We start from the raw sequence: 22,471 nt of genomic DNA on the forward strand, positions 1-22,471 counted from the left end.
AAAGCTTAATCTCCAAAAAAATAAAGTGTGTTAATACCGGGGGCCTAAGTAGCTCAGCGAGTATTGACGCTGACTGTCACACCTGGAGTTGCGAGTTTGAATCCAGGGCGTGCTGAGTGACTCCAGCCAGGTCTCCTAAGCAACCAAATTGGCCTGGTTGCTAGGGAGGGTAGAGTCACATGGGGTAACCTCCTCGTGGTCGTGATTAGTGGTTCTCGCTCTCAATGGGGCGTGTAGTAAGTTGTGTGTGGATCGTGGAGAGTAGCATGAGCCTCCACATGCTGTGAGTCTCCACGGTGTCATGCACAACGAGTCACGTGATAAGATGCGCGGATTGACGGTCTCAAAAGCAGAGGCAACTGAGACTTGTCCTCCGCCACTTGGAATGAGGTGAGTAACCGTGCCACTATGAGGACCTACTAAGTACTGGGAATTGGGCATTCCAAATTGTGAGAAAAGGGGATTAAAAAAACTGGTGCAGAAGAGTTCTCTAAATGCTTCACTGGATGTGAAGTCCTGCACTTAAAGTTAACTGGCTAGATTGTTTGTAGGTTCTGATAAACTTATATATTTTTTTATAAATGTTCTATAATGTCACTTCCTAGGTGTACACAAATGTATGGATAACCCTGAGAACATTATGTACGTGGGAAATAACAGACATTGTTACTTTTCATGTTAATCATGATAATCTTATGTTAGATAATAGTACATTTAACGTATCCTATACTTCTCACTACAAATGCCTTCTTCAAACTGTTGAAATCTGATTCTCTCTCTCTCTGTCTGTGTGTTTCTCAGGATCTGAAGAAGGTGTTGTCGTTTCCTCCGTATCCGGGCGAGTTCCTGCACCCGGTGGTGTATGCCTGCACAGCCGTCATGCTGCTCTGCCTGTTTGCCTCCATCATCACCTACATAGTGCACCACAGGTAGGGCACCTATGAGAGAGAGATCCACCATATGGCTTTACCAAAGTTAGCGTTTTCAAATGCGTTTGCAATCTTATATTTTGGCAGTAGTTAATTTTTGTAAATGCACGCATTCTGTTCCGTGTTTTGTATATTTGAGTTTCATTTTTTTACGCCTTTGTTTTCCAAAGCATGCATTTATGGAGAGCGTTTTCGTAAGTCTTCATTTTCAGTGCCGTTTTAGTGTAGATGAGAGCTGCAAAATGTATGTGTTTTCAAATGTGTAATATATTAGTGTGAACGTGGCCATTTACATTTACATTTACACTTATATTTATTCATTTGGTAGAAGCTTTTATCCAAAGCAACTTACAAAAGAGGAATAAAACAACAAGCGATTCATCTTAAGGAGACAGTGGTATGAAAATGTGCTACATTACAGAGTTTCAGCTGCCTCAGAAAAATACTATCCAAGACAGATTAGAGTGCAATAAGAATAACATATATTCTATAAACATTATATATATAGAAGAGTTTTTAAAAACATGTAAAAAATCAATACTTGCAGCAGAACTTTGCACTTTGTCTTCACACGCTTTGCTTCTGTTCACATTTTCAGCACAGTTATTAAATTAACTTGTAGGCATGGGCAGATCGATCTTAACCTCCTGAGACCCCCGCGTGACTGCCGTGTGCATTTTCAATTTCCCTTTTTGATTTGCAACTAGTAGCACTTAATAAACATGCAAAAAAATAAATAATTCTAGAGCAAATAGTTTTCCTAAAAATGTATGTCCTCATATGTGGACAGTGGGACTACGTTGTGGACTTTTAAATAATATTAAGCTTTAGAAAGTCAGATTTTTTTATCAAATTGTTTATGATGTTTCCAGGAGTGTTGATTATTCATGTTACAGACATTACATCATAAATTAGCATAATTAATTCAGATTCAAAGTAATGTCCAGCATCATCCAATCACTGTCAATCATGTTAAAATAAAATGATACATTATAAATTCTGAATCTATGTACTGATTATCATTGTCATACTTTTGTGGGAATATTGTCTCAAAATCCACATATGTGGACATCACACGACTCAAGATGGCACCGAGTATGGCTGCTGCGTTGCGAGCTCCGACACAACACTGCAGTTTTCTGATTGTTTTGTTTACAGTTCTTTGTTTTTTTGTCTTGGATGTTGTCTGCTTTATTGTCTACGATAGACAAACACTTTTGGACATTGGTTCTGCAATAGCACACCAAAAACTGGACTTTAAATTCCTCAATGCTGACCCGCTGTTTACAAACACGCCAGCGGAGCCCTTTGTCTGGGCAGCCCGGCCATGGAAACGCAGAAGTTAAAGGGGAAATAGAGCTGGCGTTCTCATCAGAGTAAGACGTCGTGCAAATCGACCTCCGCTACCCAGTATTTTACTGGCAAATGTTCAGTCTCTAGATAACGAGCTCTGCGAGCTGAAAGCGCGGATCTCTTTCCAACGAGAGATGAGGGACTGCTGCATTATCTGCCTTACGGAAACTTGGATGTTTGCGGAGATTCCAGACTTAGCCATCGAACCCACAGGGTTCTCTGTGCACCGAGCGGACAGAGCGAAAGACCTCTCAGGTAAAAGCAGAGGTGGTGTTATATGTTTAATGATTAACAAATCCTGGTGTGATCAGAGGAACGTACATTCTATCAAGTCTTTCTGCTCTCCTGATCTGGAATTTCTCATGCTTCTGTGTCGACCATTCTGGCTACCGAGGGAATTCACAGCGGTCATTATCACTGCTGTGTACATGCCGCCACAAGCCGACACAGACCGGGCACTCAAGGAACTGTATGGGAGTATAAGCAAGCAGGAAACCGCACACCCTGAGGCCGCATTCATTGTGACTGGGTACTTTAACAAAGCCAATTTTAAATCAATTGCACCAAAATACCACCAACACATCAGTTTAACACACGAGGGGACCGGGTTTTGGACTATTGCTGCTCTCCCTTCCGGGATGGCTACAAATCCCTCCCCCGCCCACCATTTGGCAAATCGGATCACTCTTCCATTCTGCTTCTGCCCGCTTACAGGCAGAAACTGAAACAGGAAGCACCCATCCTCAAACGATCCAGTGCTGGTCAGACCAATCAAACTCTACGCTACAAGACTGTTTTGATCACATGGACAGGGAGATGTTCCGGTCTGCCTCTGATGACAACATCGAGCTTTACGCTGATAGCGTAATGTGTTTCATCAGAAAGTGCGTAGAGGATGTTGTTCCGACCAAAACAATATAGATCTACCCCAACAGAAGCCATGGATATGTAGTGATGTTCACACTGCACTTGATGTGTGGACCTCCGCTTTTAATTCCGGGAACGCGGAGGAGCATAAACAAGCCAGTTATGCCCTCTGTAAAACTATCAGAGCAGCCAAACACCAGTACAGGGACAAGATTGAAGGACAGTTTAACACCACCAACTCTAGAAGCATGTGGCAGGGAATTAATATCATCACGGACTTTAAAGGGAATAAAAACTCCGCCGTGAACACCGCTGCCTCTCTCCCGGATGAGCTAAATATTTTTTATGCTCGTTTCGAGGGAAATAACACCGCCCTCGCGGAGAGAGCTCTCGCGGCCGAAGCTGCAGAGGTTAGTTCACTCTCCATCTCTGTAGCGGATGTAACCCGATCCTTCCGACGGGTGAATATCAGTAAAGCACTGGTCCAGACAGCATTCCGGGCCGAGTCATCAGAGCATGCACGAACCAACTGGCTGGTGTTTTTACGGACATTTTCAACCTTTCCCTCTCCATGTCTGTGGTCCCCACATGCTTTAAAATGTCCACCATTGTGCCTGTACCAAAGCAATCCAAAATCACCTGCTTAAATGACTGGCATCCTGTTGCTCTGACCCCCATCATCAGCAAATGCTTTGAGAGACTAATCAGAGATTACATCTGCTCTGTGCTGCCTCCCTCACTAGACCCATTGCAGTTTGCTTACCGCAACAACCGCTCCACTGATGATGCCCTTGCATCTACAATACACACTGCTCTCTCCAACCTGGAAAAAAGGAACACTTATGTGAGAATGCTGTTTGTAGACTACAGCTCAGCATTCAACACCATAGTGCCCTCCAAGCTTTATGTGAAACTCCGAGCTCGCTGTGCAGCTGGATCCTGGACTTCCTGTCAAGCAGACGCCAGGTGGTTAGAATGGGCAGCAACATCTCCTCATCACTGACCCTCAACACTGGTGTTCTCAGCCCACTCCTGTATTCCCTGTACACACATGACTGTGTGGCAACACATAACTCCAATGCCATCATTAAGTTTGCTGATGATACGACGGTGGTAGGTCTGATCACTGACAATGATGAAACAGCCTACAGAGAGGAGTTGCACACTCTGACACGCTGGTGTCAGGAGCACAACCTCTCCCTCAACATCAGCAAGACAAAGGAGCTTGTGGTGGACTTCAGGAGAAAAGACAGAGAACACAGCCCCATCACCATCAATGGAGCACCAGTGGAGAGAGTCAGCAGCTTCAAGTTCCTTGGTGTCCACATCACTGAGGAACTCACATGGTCCATCCACACTGAAGTCGTTGTGAAGAAGGCTCATCAGCGCCTCTTCTTCCTGAGATGGCTGAGGAAGTTTGGAATAAACCGCCACATCCTCACACGGTTCTACACCAGCACTGTAGTGAGCATCCTGACTGGCTGCCTCTCTGCCTGGTACGGCAATAGCACCACCCACAACCGCAAAGCCCTGCAAAAGGTGATGCGAACTGCCAGACACATCATCGGAGGTGAGCTTCCCTCCCTCCAGGACATATATACCAGGCGGTTTGTGAAAAAAGCTCGGAGGATCATCAGAGACTCCAGCCACCCGAGCCATGGGTTGTTCTCGCTGCTACCATCAGGTAGGCGGTATCGCAGCATCAGGACTTGCACCAGCCGAATTCATGAAGCTTCTTCCCCCAAGCAATCAGACTTCTGAACTCTTGATCTCTCACGATCAATATACATCAGCACTGCACTTCATTAATCTTATTATCTCACACTGGACTGTCATAAATTATATTCTCTCTTAACGACACACTGGCAACTGACTATCAACCGACAGCCTGAATGTCAATACAGTACAATACAACATACTGTATATTTTATTCTATATTGTGTGTTTTGTATACTGTACATGTATGTAATTTTTTTTATAATAATTATATTTATTTATCACATATTTGCACATATACAGTGAAATTCTTTTTTTTTTTTTTTTTTTTACATATCCCAGCTAAGCTGGGGTCAGAGTGCAGGGTCAGCCATGACACAGTGCCCTTGGAGCAGATAGGGTCAAGGGCCCAACAGTGGCATCTTGGTGGTGCTGGGGCTTGAACCCCTGACCTTCTAATCAGTAACACAGAGCCTTAACCGCTGAGCCACCACTGCCCCCAATGTTATTATTTGTATATTGTGTTGTGTGTAATTATGTGTATATTAGATATGTAAATTGTGATGTGTAAATCTGATGTTTATTGTAAATTGGTATATGTCTCATCACTGTCATGACTGCTATGTTGCTCGGAACTGCACCCAAGACTTTCACCCACTGTTGCACTAGTGTATATGGTTGTGTGACAATAAAAGTGATTTGATTTGATCATGTTTATCAGCGTGCTGACGTGCAAAATGTGAACAGATTTTTTAAAGCGGCATATCAAACTAAACTAGAGACGCTACTCTTTACAACCAAACACGTTTACCACAGGCACTTTTGTTGGCGCTACATCCACAGGAGTGCTTCAAGGAAATCATCAGCATGTTGCTGTGTCACGTGACTCGTGGGCAGAAGTTTAACCCTTAAATGAGTAGAGTCTTATGAACAGTGTTCAGTCGGTTTTTATTCATTTAAATTATGTGTTGCATATAGGGAAGCCAAAATAGCGAGTCCTCGCATGAGGCCGCGGGGTCGCACAAGGTTAAATAAGGTTCAGAGTAAAATAGTTGCGTATGATTTAATCTGTTTCTCCTTCCGCTCATCTTAACGTGCTGAAATGCTGAAAGATGCAAGCAGTCACAGACAGTGCTCAGTCACAGCACTTAAATGTCTGCTTGTTGATAATGAATTATAAACAAAACAAAAAAAAAGATATCTGATAATTTGCAGTTTAGGCCTATACATTTAAATATGTATTTATATTGCTTTTAAATATAATGTTAAAAGGCTAAAATTACCCATCAATTAAAAAAAAAAAAATCTATTTAATAGAGGTGTCAATATACAGTTTCTACAGTATATCAGCGATATTAGCTTTGATAGTACTTGGTATTGGATTGAAAAGAAAATAAGTGTTATCGCCCATCTCTATTTACTCACATCACAAATTATATCAACATCTGTAAGTGTGATGTCTTTTCACAGACACATAATCAGGTTTGGAGAGTAACGGAATACACATAACAGCGTTACATATTTAAAATACATAATATGAATAACTGTATTCCACTACAGTTACAATTTAAATCATTGGTAATTAGAATACTGTTACTTTCAAAATGTATTTTGGTAACTGACTAGATTACTCTGCATTTTATTGTCATTTGTTTCATTAATGTTTAGTCTATTCAGTTGGAAAACCTTTATGAATGTTTCAATTCATTTTTAAATGAAGCAATCTGAGGAGCATTTGAACAGCGGTGAAACACTTTCTTATGAGGTGTTACATTCATACGAGCAGACAGAGGGCGCTTTTACACTGTTGTGAGTGAAAAGGTGGATCTGTCGCCATAGCAACAAAAAAGAGTTAGAAACGCTCTGAAATTAAATATAATCCAATAAATACATGATTACAAGGCTATATGGTTTGTCAATTTTTATGAGGTTTGGGTATTTTTAAAAGAATAAAGGATGCTTCTACTGTATGAGAAATACTAACCAGTGTAGCCTGTAGCATCATATAGAAAGTTACAAATAAAAGATTTTTAAAGAATAGATCCACAAACGATCGGAAGATGTTGTTGTGCACACTCTGTGGGGTTTTGAAGTAAGTTTGGAGCATCAGAAATAGTTCCTTGTGTAAATTTCCATGTGAACATTTAGCATTATGTCAAGGTAAAATGGTATTTCTAGCCATTAGATGCACCTGTTACCAGTCGCAAATATATTTTATAATGAATTCTATCAAGAAAATCCATGTTAGATCTTTTTTTTTTTCCTTTAGTAAGACCTTTGATATAAAAAATATCCTCCTCATGATCACTTTAATGTGGTTCGCTCTCGGTGGGGTGCGTGGTGAGTTGTGCGTGGATACCACGGTGGATGCCGTGAAGCCTCCACACGCGCTACGTCTCCGTGGTAACGTGCTCAACAAGTCACGTGATAAGATGTGCGGGCTGACGGTCTCAAATGCAGAGGCAGCTGGGATTCGTTGTCTGCCACCCGGAATGAGGCGAGTCACTACGCCACCACGAGTACTTAAAGCATATTGGGAATTGGGCATTCCAAATTGGGAGAAAATTAAAAAAAATAAATAAAATAAATGTACTTGAGAAGCAACACTGCATAAGATATTTAGGATTTTTCAGAGCATGTATTTTTATATATAAGTGCATATTGTGGTTGTAAATCACACATTGCACACAGACGATATGAGAAACATGTCTCGCCATGGCAACACTGTTCGATATATCAAAATCTGTTCGCAAGGAGTATTTAAAAGTTCAGAACCTGCAATATTAAAAAAAAAATGAAAATGGCCTACTTCCTGTTGGGCAGACCTAATGACTCTAATTATGAAAGTTGCCTGGCTTGATGAGAACTTTATATGTACTAATTTTGGTGATTGTAGGTGTAAATGGGGATGCTAAATAGGCCGTCTTACATGCACATTTTCAAGGGCATTATTATTATTATCCTTAGAAGAACAATAGGGTCTCCACACTGCCCTAAAAATCTGCCAGTGCTGAAGAAGTAATCCAAAGCATTTATATTACGCTACTGACCTTGAGTAATCCAACAGAATACATAACAAATTACATTTCACAACATGTGTTCTGTAATCTGTAGTGGAATACATTTTAAAAGTAACACTCCCAACCTTGCACATAAATCACATGATGACAAATTACATTCTATTCTTGTTTATTTAAAATTTAAAATTGTCTACAATAAAAATCCTGCTGTGCACTTGTTTTCATGTTGTCTATAGTTTTGAGTGTATTTTGCAGCTCTTTAACTTTAGTTTAAATGTACTTGTGAAGGTTTTGGGCTGACTGATCCATCACAATCATAATGATTGTTGATTTACCCTCTTTAGTAAAACACACACACACACTTGAAATAGTTGATCTCTATTGATCTTCCATCATAAAGACATAGATGAGTCACAAGAGAGTCTGTCAGATTCTCATCACGTCACACTTGTGTTGCTCAGCTTTCATCTCAGTTTGCAGTGTGATTTTCTGTGGAAGGTTTTTCATGTTGTGCTGTTGACTGTGAGTCATGCGTACCTCACCGAGAGTCGTGTGTCTGACTCATTTAGATCTATTGTGCCCTGCAAAAATATATTGAAAAAATGCCCTCGTCTTTAACTAATTACTGAAGTTCAGTTCTCTATTGTGTTTTTTTTCTTCTAAGAACTAAAACTCAATTAAAATTGTTTTATGTTTGAAAATATCCCTAAAATAATGCTCAAGGTTCAATATGCATTTAGCTGTATCGAGCAGCATCAGGTTAATTCATACAACAGTGTGTGGGTGAATCTCACAAAAACATGTCATGGATAATGAGAGTTTTAGTGTAAATGTGCCTAATTGTCATGAAAATAATGTCACAGTGCAAAAACTTTTAATGGTTCTGGAAATAGGCTTTGTTTTCTTTATGCAAAATGTAATTTATTTCTTTTGGTTTTGGTGTGAAATATGACCCAGACATGTTCTTAACAGGTTTTATGAGATGCACTAATGTATTTTAATGTTTATTCGGATATTTCCGATTGCAAGTGCATTATTATAAACATGTTTTTTTAATTTTATAAACAAAATACACAGAACACAGAATGACAAGGAACATTCATCATCTGTCAGCGGCAATTTTTTTATTTGTAATTTTTTTCAGAAGTGGTTTTATTAGGTTCAGTTTAGTTTCATGCACGCTTTCTATTTCGTGTTTATACAGTGGCAAGAAAAAGTATGTGAACCCTTTAGAATTGCCTGCATTTATGCATAAATTTGTCTTAAATCACAGTACGTTTTAACTAATAATACACATATTATTGTATCGTTCTTGTACATTTTTAATACATCTTTCAAACATTCACAGTGTAGGCTGGAAAAAGTAAGTGAACCCCTAGGCTAATAACGTCAGCAAAAGTGAATTAGGGTCAGGAGTTGGCAAACCTGGCATCCAATTAATGAAAGTAAATTGAAGGTGTGGGTTAGAGCTACTTTGACATTTTGAGATTGCTGACGTGGACCATGCCTCACAAAAAAGACCTACGATCAAGAATTGTTGCTTTGCATAAAACTGGAAAGGGTTACAAAGTTATCTCAAAGAGCTTAGATATTCATCTGTACAAATTATGTATACATGGAGATGATTTAGCACTATAGGTACTCTCTCTAGAAGTGGCCGTCCAGCCAAGATGACTCAAAGGGCACACCGCAGAATGCTCAATGAGGTAAAAAAGGTAAAAAAATGATTCTTGAAGGAATCATTGGAACTGGTTAACATCTCTGTTCATGAGTCTACTATACGGAAAACATTAAACAGGCATGGTGTTCATGGCAGGACACCACGGAGGAAGACGCTATTTTCCAGCAAAAAACATTTCTGCACACCTGAAGATTGCCAAAGACCACCTTGACACTCCATTGTGGACTGATGAAACTAAGGTTGAATTGTTTGGAAAGAATACAATGACCCTAAACATCGAAGTAAACCCACTACAGAATGGTTTCAAAAAAAGAAAAGCCACCTTTTGGAGTGTCCCAGTCAGAGCCCAGACCTTAACCCAATAGAGATGCTGTGGAATGATCTCAGGAGAGCCGTTCACACCAGACATCCTAAGAATATGCCTGAAATGAAGCAGTTCTGTAAGGAAGAATGATCCAAAATTCCTTCTGAAACAGAGTCTTGGTTGAGGTTAATGCAGAAAACCAGCTAATTCCAAAGGGTTCACATACTTTTTTCTTGCTACTGTATATTTTAGTTTCAGTTTTAGGAATTCTAGTTAAGGAATCAGCTAAGAAAACAACATCCCCAGGGTTATGTATGCCTAAAATAAAGCCTTTGAGTTTAAAATGAGCAAAACTTGCTGGAAACAGTGTCTTGCCCCATAGACTTCCACTGTAAGTTCTTAACTGTAAATGTGTATTTTAATTAGACAAACTGAAGGACGAGTTGAAATGCACACATTTTTTCCAGTTGTTTTCCTATGGATTCTGTCCACACAGCTTATCTCATATCGAACCCCAAAAAATTCCTTTAACGCAAATAAAAAGCACTATTTGCGTGCATTGTGCTGTTTGCGTATTCAGTCTCTGTGTTCAGGGAAACCATTGACTCTCTGTTTGCCTGATTTTATTATCTAGAGATGTGTCTCTCTTTTCCTTATGAGATGTTTCATATATTCATTAAATAAGTCAAATGAGTCAGGGCCGTCGTTTCCTGAGTGAAACAGTTAATCAGTTTTTAGGCTGTAGACTAATTAGGGAAACATCCACTGTTGTTGATGATGTGATACAGTAGTTGTGACAGGTGCCTCCATCGTAGCGCAAGTGCATTTAACTCCTGATCGCAGACTTTATGAAGAGTGTGAATGGAAATGCTATGAGCATCTATTTAAAAGTCCATCAGAGCATCGTGTGAGACAAACACACCCGTACGGAACATTGGCACGATTTAATGGAGGGATGCCAGGTTAAAGCTGTTGACCCGGTGATACGGGCACCTCAATTCCTTCCTGCCTGAACGGAGCGAATGATTTATAGACTCTCAGAGAGAGAATCAGAACTTAACTTTTTATTAAGGGGTGATATTTTCCCTCTGAGAAAGATTATTTTTAAGCATTTTTACCTGTATGAAGTACACTTATTACGTTACATGCGCTATTTTAGTCGAGCTACAGAAAGTCTTTTTGTCTATCTGTCTATCCAAGTATGCATGACACAAAGTGTGCATAATCAAATAATTAAAGGATGTCAAATAGGAATGCATGTTGCGCATAGGGTTGCCAACTTTCTTCTAGCCCTTTCTAGTTTTATTTGCAATTCACTTTTAATGTAATGTCCCGTTGATTAATGGGACATTACAGTATAATGCTATTTTGTGTGCATGCCTCTTCACAGTTTGACGTCAAAAGCAGAGAATAACACGATTATTTCTTCGTCAGATTTTTTAAATATGAGGCAGTGGTGGCTCAGCGGTTAAGGCTCTGGGTTACTGATCAGAAGGTTGGGGGTTCAAGCCCCAGCACCACCAAGATGCCACTGTTGGGCCCTTGAGCAAGGCCCTTGACCCTATCTGCTTCAGGGCCACTGTATCATGGCTGACCCTGCACTCTGACCCCAGCTTAGCTGGGATATGTGAAAAAAAAAAAAAAGAATTTCACTGTATATGTGCAAATGTATATGTGTGATAAATAAATATAATTATATTGGTGTGCATGTAAACGGGCTCAATGTATCTCACTACTCTACAGCATGTGTTCTGTGTTGAAATGTAGATTTATTCCATCTTTCTAATACTCAGATGCACATTAATTGATTTAACTGTGTCTGCACGTTGACCATATGTTGTGTGTGCGCTTTATCCTGTTTTACAGCACGATCCGGATCAGTCGGAAGGGATGGCACATGCTGCTGAACTTCTGCTTTCATACGGCGCTGACGTTTGCCGTGTTCGCCGGAGGCATCAACCGAATCAAATACCCCATCATCTGCCAGGCCGTGAGTCTTTTCATCAGTGCACTCTTTCTTTATCTCTCACGCTCAGATTGACTCTTTCAATTCACTGCCGCCCCTAATAACCTATTCGTGTCTACTTGCCGTGTGTGTGTTTTATTTGCTCTGTTTTACTGGTGACCTCATGGCACTTTCCACGAATAGAATACAAAATAGACCCTGAAACTGAAGTTTTGATTTGAGCAAATAGACAGTAAAAGGGGCTGAAACATTAAATGTTTATCACCGAGCTCAGGAGGTCAAAAAGTGTGAGATGTTTTAATTTCTGTTTATTGTCTGTTTGTTTGTTTGGTAGTATTTAATATGAAGCTCATACTTATAATGCATTGTAAATAATGTCTCATAATACACCTTATAATAAGTTATAACTTCTCATAAATAATTATAACTACAGTTATAATACATTATAAGACTTCCTCTATTCATAGTTATACTTTAGAGTATAATGCATTATTATAACACAAGCAACATTCAATGTTAAAGCAGCAGAAGTTAATAAAGTTAATGTTATAAGTGCTGTATAGTGTAAACAGTCAAAAGGTTTGATGATGTGATCATATTATAAGTGTTCTTTACCTGCTTTAATTAAAGTTATATATAAGTAATATCTTCTTATTAACAGTCATAACATAAACGTGTAACATATATTAACATTACAAGACAAACGTATATAATGGAAGTTATTTATAAGATGCACAAACATTAAAGTTGATTTAATAGAGTCCAGTATAGTTTGATTGTTTTGTGTTTACACCCAAGAAGATTGGCTACGTGTGATCAACATACATAGTTTCTGATATATTTTAACAGTGTAGCTTTACAAGTATCTCAGAATCTACATCACCTGTGTGTTATTTTGTATTTTGTGCATGTGTAATGTTTATAACTTACAGCATGACTTGTAATGTCGTATAAGCACTTAAAAATATCTTATAGATGTTTATAAGAATACATTGCTTTTGTCACTTAAAGCACACCTATTTAACAGTATATATTACAAATATATATAATACATTATAACTTCTGCAGGTAAAGCTGGATGTTGCTTGTGTTATAATGCATTATACACTAAGGTATAACTATGAATAGGTAAGTATGATAATGTATTATAATTATGGTTACAATTACTTATGAGACGTTATAACATATTACAAGGTGATTTATGAGACAGTATTAATGCGTTATAATGTCTTTACAATGCTTTATAAATGTGGGCTTCAATGAAAGTGTTACCATTTGTTTTATACAGACATTTGATGTGTTTAAAACTAGCTATGCTTCCGTGCTGTTGATTTTATTGTATAAGAAATTTCTTCAACTTTGCACTTTCAGCACTGTGGATTTCTAGAAAGTTATGCCTCCTTAAAACACTCGTCACACTCACAATTTTAAAACACAGTAAATATTGAAATGGTTTATTTCAGTCTTTGTGTAGATGATCGTAGTTAAACATGGAATCATTTGTATTTTTAGAATATATTTTCATAGTTTAATATTGAAAGTCTGGCTCTGGGACAAGACTAAAACTGTCAAATCTAAACATAAAAGACCTTTGAGAAGTACTAGAAATAAATGATGAAGTCCTGTTAAACATTTTGCAGTTTAGTTTTAATGAGAAAAAAATAAAATAAAAGTTGAAATCTGTTTGTTTTCATAAAAATCAACCCCTGGGACATGAAAATGCCCGAAGTTAAAGAAACATCCATATATACTATATTATACTAGTTATAGATACATTACCAACATATCTAAACGTTTTTTGGGGGTTTTTTGCAGGGTGTATTCAGACATTTAAATCTAGCTATGCTTTTGTGCTATATTAATTTTATCTTAGATAATAATTAACCAACATATCTAATAGTTCTCAGAAAGCATGAGATTTGTGCCGCTAAGGCTTTGGGACCCAGATTTGACATCGGGCATCAAGTGGCGACCCAAGTAAAAAATGTAAACTGTATTTCTTTTCTCTTGCATAGCTTTGTTCTTGGTTTTCAAGTATGAGGACATGTATCAAGCGGCATATTTTTGTCGTTAATGTCAATAGTCTTGGAGGTCCAGACTTTAAATCCCCTTATATTTACAGTGCAATGCTATATAAGCACGCGTAAGACCATGCAAGGCTCCTCATTACTGCGATTAGGTCAGTGTAGATAGTATTTCTCATAATAATAATAATAATAAATATTAGTATATGTTATGAAAAAATAGTAGCCTAAACATATGTAGAAACTTTAGCCACAACTCCCACAGTTGTAATAAAAATGAGCTCTAATAGATTCTACCTAATCTAGGGTTTTGATGTGTAATTTGAAAAACCTTTTTCTTTTGGCACATGCACAAGTGTTGCTCTTTGCATCAGTGCTGTTTAGCATGTCGGGGCTGTCTACTGTTTGAGAAGTTTGACTCCACAACCACTACCGCCCCCCCCACCCCCCCAAGCGCCTCTTGTGGTCTGTGCCGCGATATCAAGGGAAGTCCGGTTGATTCGCGAGCGCTCCAGAGATACAGTCTTCATTTTCTTGACTTGTTTGGGCGTGCTCCAGAGATAGCACTTGCCACACTCACGTGAAACATTCGCGTGTCAGATGAAAAGCATATTTAGAAGCGCCGAACGCAAGATTTTGCTTGGGCGGCCGCTGGAAAATGTTCAAAGCTGGAAAAACCTGTCCATGTTTCTGAAATTCTCTCAGTCTCATGTGAAGCCCTGCCCACTGATAAATAAGCCCACACTGCGCTCATGGATATTTACATACCACGATATATACAATATAGCAAAATCTCTATCTATTGACACTTTATATGGTCGCCACGGTATATATCGTCATATCACCCAGCCCTACGCAAGCTTATCATTAAATTTGCTGAGATTTTGCTTGGTCGGCCGCTGAAAAAAAAATGTAAGTGAAGGGAGAACCCTGGCATTGTTCTTTCCCTAATGTCCGGGAATCCAAACAGACCTGCGACCCACTTTTGGGTCGCGACCCACCAGTTGAAAAACAGTGCTTTACAAAATGTACATTTTTGAAAGTGCCCTATTGGTAGTGCCCTATGCATATGGGTTGTGACTTTAATGAAAATGCCTTATAGACTTGAGTTAGTCTGTGGAGAGCCTCATATATTTGCACTCGCTGTCTTGCCTCAGGGGCTTTTAGTGGCTTTTGTGTGTTGTGTGAATAAGAATGACTTTACTCTAGTGTTCAGTGCTAAAGGGCTTCAACTATTGTGCAGCTCGACTGCATTGATCTCACATTATAGACTGAAGAAGAAATATTAAAGTCTGACTGGGACACTGTACAGTTATATAAGTGCATTGAGGTCATTTGTGTATGTGATGCCTGTGTGTGTCTTGTATTAGGTCTTGAGCCCTACAGGCTTCACATAGGTCTTTGCAGCTGCATTTTACGGATGTGCAAAAATGGCATTCTCAAAATTGTCGGTCTTAAGGAAGCTATGCATATTAAGACTGGTTTACTCCTTGCACGAAGCATTTTCCAAACATTAGGCAGACAAATTATGCTGCCTTTTAGATATCTAATTTTGGCCATTTCAAGCCAGCTTCACAAATATCCTTCGATCACAAGGCCGACCAAGAATGCACTGCTGCAAGGTTTGTGAAGAAAGAAATCAGATGGTGGATGAAGCATGAGAAAAGTTTATTATAAATATACTTATAATGCATTTAGTACCAACTGAATAGTTTAGCGTAATTAAAAATGGACTGTTTTACCTAATATTGGGTAATAAGGCGCAACAATGCCCGTCCGCTTTTTCAGCCAGCTTGGTTTGGTATTTTATCAATATCTTTTTTTTTCATAGGAATTTTATAAATTCTTTATAAAAGAGTCGATGGCTATTAACTAAACCAATCAGCTCTGAGGTGAATCACAACATTACAAACCTTGATTTGAAGCAGAAAAAGTATTTGTTTTATGGCATTGCTTTTTGTCTGATTTTTAAAGTGTTTTAATGACGAAACAGCACAGAAAACAGCTGACAATTAATGAAATAGTTTATATATGATTTGCTGAATAGGCTCCATTGTGTGAATATAAAGTTTGACTGTGAATGTGCCGATAGGGCTGGACGAGATGTCTACAAAAATTATATCTCAATATTTTTCAGCCTGTTGAGGATATTCGCCATATATAAATCGATAATTATTTATTTGCACTGAAATGGCTTAAAAGTGAAGAGGAACCACTATTTCAACCAAAAAGCCACTGTAGCCAATTAGATTAAATACTACTACTACTACTAATAATAATAATAATTAAAGCTGCAAGCAGCAATGTGGATTCCTCCTCAAAACTGCAAGTTATGTAAAAATTGACTTGGTAGAGACATGTACTTCACACATGTACACAACATTTCATTAATTTGTTATTAAACATTGCAAGAGTCTTCATATGAACTGGTGTTTGAATCAAAGTATCGGTTTTATGACTAGCGGATTTGTAAAGCATTATTTTAGCGATGACAGAATTTTCATTTGTGGGTGAACTATCCTTTTATGAAAAATATCATTTCTTCTTTCTTTCTTCCGAGTGACAGATATGTTCTTGACAGGCTTCATGAGATTCCCCCTAACATGTTGTCTAGGTAGGCAGCTCTCTAGGGTTTGGAACAAAGGTAGTCAGTTCTCAGAGTTTATCTCTATCTGTAAGGGAGTTTCTGCACATGTGGCCCTCAGAGGCCCGACTCAAGGTGACTCTCTGATTTATATTTATTTCATCTCAAAGGTTTTGTGTTGCTCAGCAGCCTGTACAGACACTGGATTTGATTGGCCTTGCCTGAGTGATGGATGACAGCAGCCAGAGTAATCTGTGTAATGGGAATCCACTGTCAGTCATTGTCTCCTGATGATCCCAACTCGAGTGATGCTCTTAATCTCTCTCTCTCTCTCTCTCTCTCTCTCTCTCTCCTGGGTAATTCAAGGAAGAGAGAGGGAACATGTATGTTTTTACAGCTTGCACAACTCCGCAGATAAACATTTTCCCAGTGTGATGAAATGCGAACGCAGTGAATATCTGATTATTATATTCGCTGTCTCTGCAAACACAGCGACGTCTAAGTGGATGAGAGAAATTATATTTAGCAGGGATTCCTGCTGAATAAGTCAGTGCAGTATTTCATTTAGATTACAGATGAATAAAATAAGAGGAATGTGACAGAGGAGAGACACATATAAACTGTACATATTTAGCTGACTGTTCTAAGCTTTTATCAGTGTGTGTTTGACTTTGTTTCTCGCTCTATGCATTCCCTTATAAGAAAAATACTATAAGTATACTGTATAGTGCAGTGATAGTGTCAGGTTTTAATACTGTAGTGTTATAGCTGTAAGTTTAGTTTTTTCAACTTTCAAAGGAAATATCCTGATCGTATTTAACCCCAAAATTTTATTTTATTTTATTTTTTTTTTTTTAATAAAATAGGACCAGGACATTTTCTTGAAAGTTTTCATGAGAATCACACGTATAACCTATGGGGTATTTGGAGAAACAGTGTTTAAAGTACTACCTATAGCAATTTGTATTTAATCTATATAGGCTATATGGTTCATTATATTAGTTAACTTTCATTCTTTGCACCACACTTTAATTTACCCCAAATCTTGGTGTCTGAAAACATTGTGATGGCATTTTTAGGTGCTGTATAGTTAAAGGAATAGTTCACCCAAAAATTATATCATCATTTACTCACCCTCATGCCATCCCAGATGTGTCCGACTTTCTTTCTTCTGCAGAACACAAATGAAGATTTTTAGAAGAATATTCCAGCTCTGTAGGTCCATACAATATAAGTGAATGGTGGCCAGAACTTTGAAGCTCCAAAAAGCACATAAAGGCAGCATAAAAGTAATCCATTATGACTCCAGTGGTTTAATCTATGTCTTCAGAAGAGATATGATAGGTGTGGGTGAGCAACAGATCAATATTTAAGTGCTGTTTTACTATAAATCTCCATTTTCACTTTCACCCGGGTTTGCATGAGGGTTAGTAAATGATGAGACAATTTTCATTTTTGGGTGAATTATCCCATTGCATTGCTGTAAACTGCTGTGACTCCAATTCAAATCTTAAATCCCAACCCTAGGGGGCCTGGGTATCTCAGCGAGTACTGACGCTGACTACCACCCCTGGAGTCATGAGTTTGAATCCAGGGCGTGCTGAGTGACTCCAGCCAGGTCTCCTAAGCAACCAAATTGGCCCGGTTGCTAGGGAGGGTAGAGTCACATGGGGTAACCTCCTCGTGGTCGCTAAAATGTGGTTCTCGCTCTCGGTGGGGCGCGTGGTGAGTTGTGCGTGGATGCTGCGGAGAATAGCGTGAAGCCTCCACACGCACTACGTCTCCGCGGTAATGCGCTTAACAAGCCACGTGATAAGATGCGTGGATTGACGGTCTCAGATGCGGAGGCAACTGAGATTCATCCTCCGCCACCCGGATTGAGGCGAGTCACTACACCACCACGAGGATTTAGAGCGCATTGGGAATTGGGCATTCCAAATTGGTGAGAAAATTGTAAAGTCATAAATTCTTCTCATTGCTGGTGTTTAGCCCCTCATGCACAGATCTGTGTATATGTGTGTTTCAGGTGGGCATTGTGTTGCATTACTCCTCTCTGTCCACAATGCTCTGGTTGGGTGTAACAGCACGAAACATCTACAAACAGGTGGCCAAGAAACCACAGCAGGACGCAGACCACACACCCCCCCACCCCGCCAGATCACCCATACTGAGGTACGAACATCACAAACACACACACACACACACACACACACACACACACACATCTCACCAGAGGATCTTCTGCAGATTTTCATTTCGAGGCATCTCTTCTAAAGGTAGACTGATATATTGTGTTTTTTATCGGAAACAATGTATACCGATATATTCACCTGGTGAATACATCGGCTATAAGAAGCTTAATTTGGTAAATACTTACATATAGAGCATTGTATTGTAGCCATTTCAAAATAAGAGTCCCCTGTATATTTCAGACTTGATTATAGTTGAATGTCCAACGTTATGCACCAAATCGCTCCCTTGCTCCCTATTTAGTGAATGACTTAACCTCCAGTGTGCTGTCTATCTGCACTGGTCTCAGAACAGTTTGAAATGCACCTTATTTTCATCCTAACTCCATATAAAGCCTCTGAAAGCAACTTTTTTTCAGCTTTTAGATGCATTCATTTATTCTCAGTGTGATAATGTACAGTAAATATAGGAATGCATTTACTAATGTGACTCGATGCGGCAGAAGTTTAACCCTTAAATGACAGTCTAGAGTCTTGTGAACAGTATTCAGTCTGTTCTTATTCATTTATATTATGTGCTGCATATAGCAAAGTCAAAATACAACATCCATGCAAGGTTAAAATTATTATTATTATGCTTAACTGTGGGTAACCAAACCATACTATTTTTCACAACTTATGTCATTTATATAAAATTAAAATGAACATACAAAAAATCAAAGATATTTAAAGAAACTAAACTAAACATTTCATAAACGTTGTAGTTCGTGTAGTTTGTTTGGTAATCCAAATATGTAAACTGCATGTTATGTCTCGGGTTTATTATTTGCTTTTCTTGGGTGTGGTTTCTTTTTTTTGTATCCTTTTTTCTCCCCAATTTAGCATGCCCAATTCCCACTACTTAGTAGGTCCTCGTCGTGGCGCGGTTACTCACCTCAATCCGGGTGGTGGAGGACAAGTCTCAGTTGCCTCCACTTCTGAGACCGTCAATCCGTGCATTTTATGACGTGACTCGTTGTGCATGACACCGCGGAGACTCACAGCATGTGGAGACTCATGCTACTCTCCACGATCCACACACAACTTACCACACGCCCCATTGAGAGCGAGAACCACTAATCACGACCACGAGGAGGTTACCCCTGTGACTCTACCCTCCCTAGCAACCGGGCCAATTTGGTTGCTTAGGAGACCTGACTGGAGTCACTCTGCACACCCTGGATTCAAACTCATGACTCCAGGGGTGATAGTCAGCGTCAGTACTCGCTGAGATACCCAGACCCCCTTTTGGGTGTGGTTTCTTGAACATTTTTAGAATGTCATACTGGGATGTAACCTAACTGCAACCAAAATGCAACGCTGTGAAATGTGAAACATTTTCTGCTCTGTTATTCTCCGGTTATGACACTTGTTGATTTGATGAATGAATTAGCCACTTTGCTCTTTTCATTAGACTGAAGATGAGAAGGTCTGTCATGATGAAGCTCTTCAGCCAGTAAACACAAGAGACAGGTGCTGTCTTGAGTATCTGCTCCTAAATGATGATGATCGTAAACTTCATGTTAAGCTTCTATCAATGTCAAGCTAAGAAGCTCAATCATTTCTGTTCAGAGGGAAATTGAACCTGTGAATTAGCCACCTGTAGAGAGAGTACGGTTAACATCAGAGAGTTGCTTGTATCTAAAGGAGTGCATGATGAATTTAAACCTTTTATACTCTTCAGTGCTTTGCGAGTAAAATCAGCCATTTCTTACAGCTGTTTTTTTGTTCTAGTGAAGTCAAAACTAACCTTCATGTTTGAAACAGCATGAGGGTGAGTAAATAATGACACCATTCTTGGGTGAACTATCTCTTTAATGTTTCCTGAGTTTAACCAGCTATTTCCAAACAGCATGTGTGCTTGTTCTCTGGCGACTGGTGCTTGTTCACGGTTTTAATCTGGGATTTTTCGTTACTTCTGAGTGGAACGTTTGGGTCTGATTGTGGTGAAAATAGGTCACATTAAAGCCGAACGCAGACATTGTGCTCTCTCTGCAGCTCAGAGTCGTCTGGCCTGTAAGGCATGAGTCAGATGATGAGAGAGCGCGCTGAAAGCCAATCTAAAATCCTCTCAGGAGAACATCAACAATTTACACTCTAATTCATACTCTTTCCCCAATTAATCATCTTCTTAATTAAGAAAAACATGGATAATGTGTTACTTCCCTTAAACGTTAGCTTAAATGTCACATGGGCTGTGTTTGGAATGGAATACTAGCATACTGCTTAATGCATACTGCGCAGTTTATACTAAATAATATAGTATGTGAAACATATATCTTTTGCATAATGCAAAGATAAACATTTCAAACAGTAGTTTTACAGTTGCACAATTATGACAAATATAATAACTGACGATTACATTAAAATAATTATTTTGCATGCCGTATTCTTTATTTTGGCTACACATCCAAAACACACTGAGAACTGTGTTCCTGTATGGTGTTATTGTTGTTTTATATTGTACATCAAATGTAGTGATCAACTTCACATTGGCCCTCTTAGAAGCATAAATAACAAAGCTATTATTCAGACTTGTCTGGGATTGGTCACAATAACTGTACTTAGCTGCTGCAAAAACATACATTAAACAAAAAATCTAATAATTTTGATGCAACATGAGTAAACCAGCATGGACTGCTAGAATTCACACTTTTCACACTAGTTAATTGTGGCAGTTGTAATTGTGATCTCAAGTATTTATTCAATTAATTGTGCAGTCCTGAGAACATTTTGGAAAATGTGCATACTGTGCGCAGAATAAATATTACATACTGCTTAAATAGGATGAGTAGTATGCTAGTATGCTATTCTAAACATAGTCTCTTTTGTATACTGCACATTTTGGAAAATGTAGCAGAAATGTGTGTACTATGCACAGTTTTTACACTGCATACTTTAGAAATAGTAGGTGTAGTAGGCTAGTATGCTATTCTGAACATAGTCTCTATTGTATACTGCACATTTTGGAAATGTAGCAGAAATGTGTGTACTATGCACAGTTTATATACTGCATACTTTAGAAATAGTAGGTGCAGTAGGCTAGTATGCTATTCTGAACATAGTCTCTGTTGTATACTGCACATTTTGGAAAATGTGCATACTGTGCACAGAATAAATTTTACATACTGCTTTCATAGTATGAGTAGTATGCTATTCTAAACAGTCTCTGTTGTATACTGCACATTTTGGAAATGTAGCAGAAATGTGTGAACTATGCGCAGTTTATATACTGCATACTTTAGAAATACTAGGTGTAGTAGGCTAGTATGCTATTCTGAACATAGTCTCTGTTGTATACTGCACATTTTGGAAATGTAGCAGAAATGTGTGTACTATGCACAGTTTATATACTGCATACTTTAGAAATAGTAGGTGTAGTAGGCTAGTATGCTATTCTAAACAGTCTCTGTTGTATACTGCACATTTTGGAAATGTAGCAGAAATGTGTGTACTATGCACAGTTTATATACTGCATACTTTAGAAATAGTAGGTGCAGTAGGCTAGTATGCTATTCTGAACAGTCTCTGTTGTATACTGCACATTTTGGAAAATGTAGCAGAAATGTGTGTACTATGCATAGTTTATATACTGCATACTTTAGAAATAGTAGGTGTAGTAGGCTAGTATGCTATTCTGAACATAGTCTCTGTTGTATACTGCACATTTTGGAAAATGTGCATACTGTGCACAGAATAAATTTTACATACTGCTTTCATAGTATGAGTAGTATGCTATTCTAAACAGTCTCTGTTGTATACTGCACATTTTGGAAATGTAGCAGAAATGTGTGTACTA

General features: G+C 38.7%; 1 protein-coding gene across 2 annotated transcripts in view; it reads left to right on the forward strand.

Moving 5' to 3' along the window:
- LOC127411916 (adhesion G protein-coupled receptor A1-like) overlaps positions 1-22,471 on the forward strand; it is a 234,922-nt gene that overhangs the window by 193,711 nt on the left and 18,740 nt on the right. For both annotated transcript variants that reach the window (XM_051647819.1, XM_051647820.1), the window contains 3 exons: positions 802-929; positions 11,737-11,860; positions 18,471-18,616. In XM_051647819.1, the coding sequence (XP_051503779.1) occupies positions 802-929; positions 11,737-11,860; positions 18,471-18,616 (398 nt within the window). The remainder of the gene's footprint in view (positions 1-801; positions 930-11,736; positions 11,861-18,470; positions 18,617-22,471) is intronic.

This window comes from Myxocyprinus asiaticus, chromosome 21, assembly GCF_019703515.2.
Source record: "Myxocyprinus asiaticus isolate MX2 ecotype Aquarium Trade chromosome 21, UBuf_Myxa_2, whole genome shotgun sequence".
Taxonomy (NCBI): domain Eukaryota; kingdom Metazoa; phylum Chordata; class Actinopteri; order Cypriniformes; family Catostomidae; genus Myxocyprinus; species Myxocyprinus asiaticus.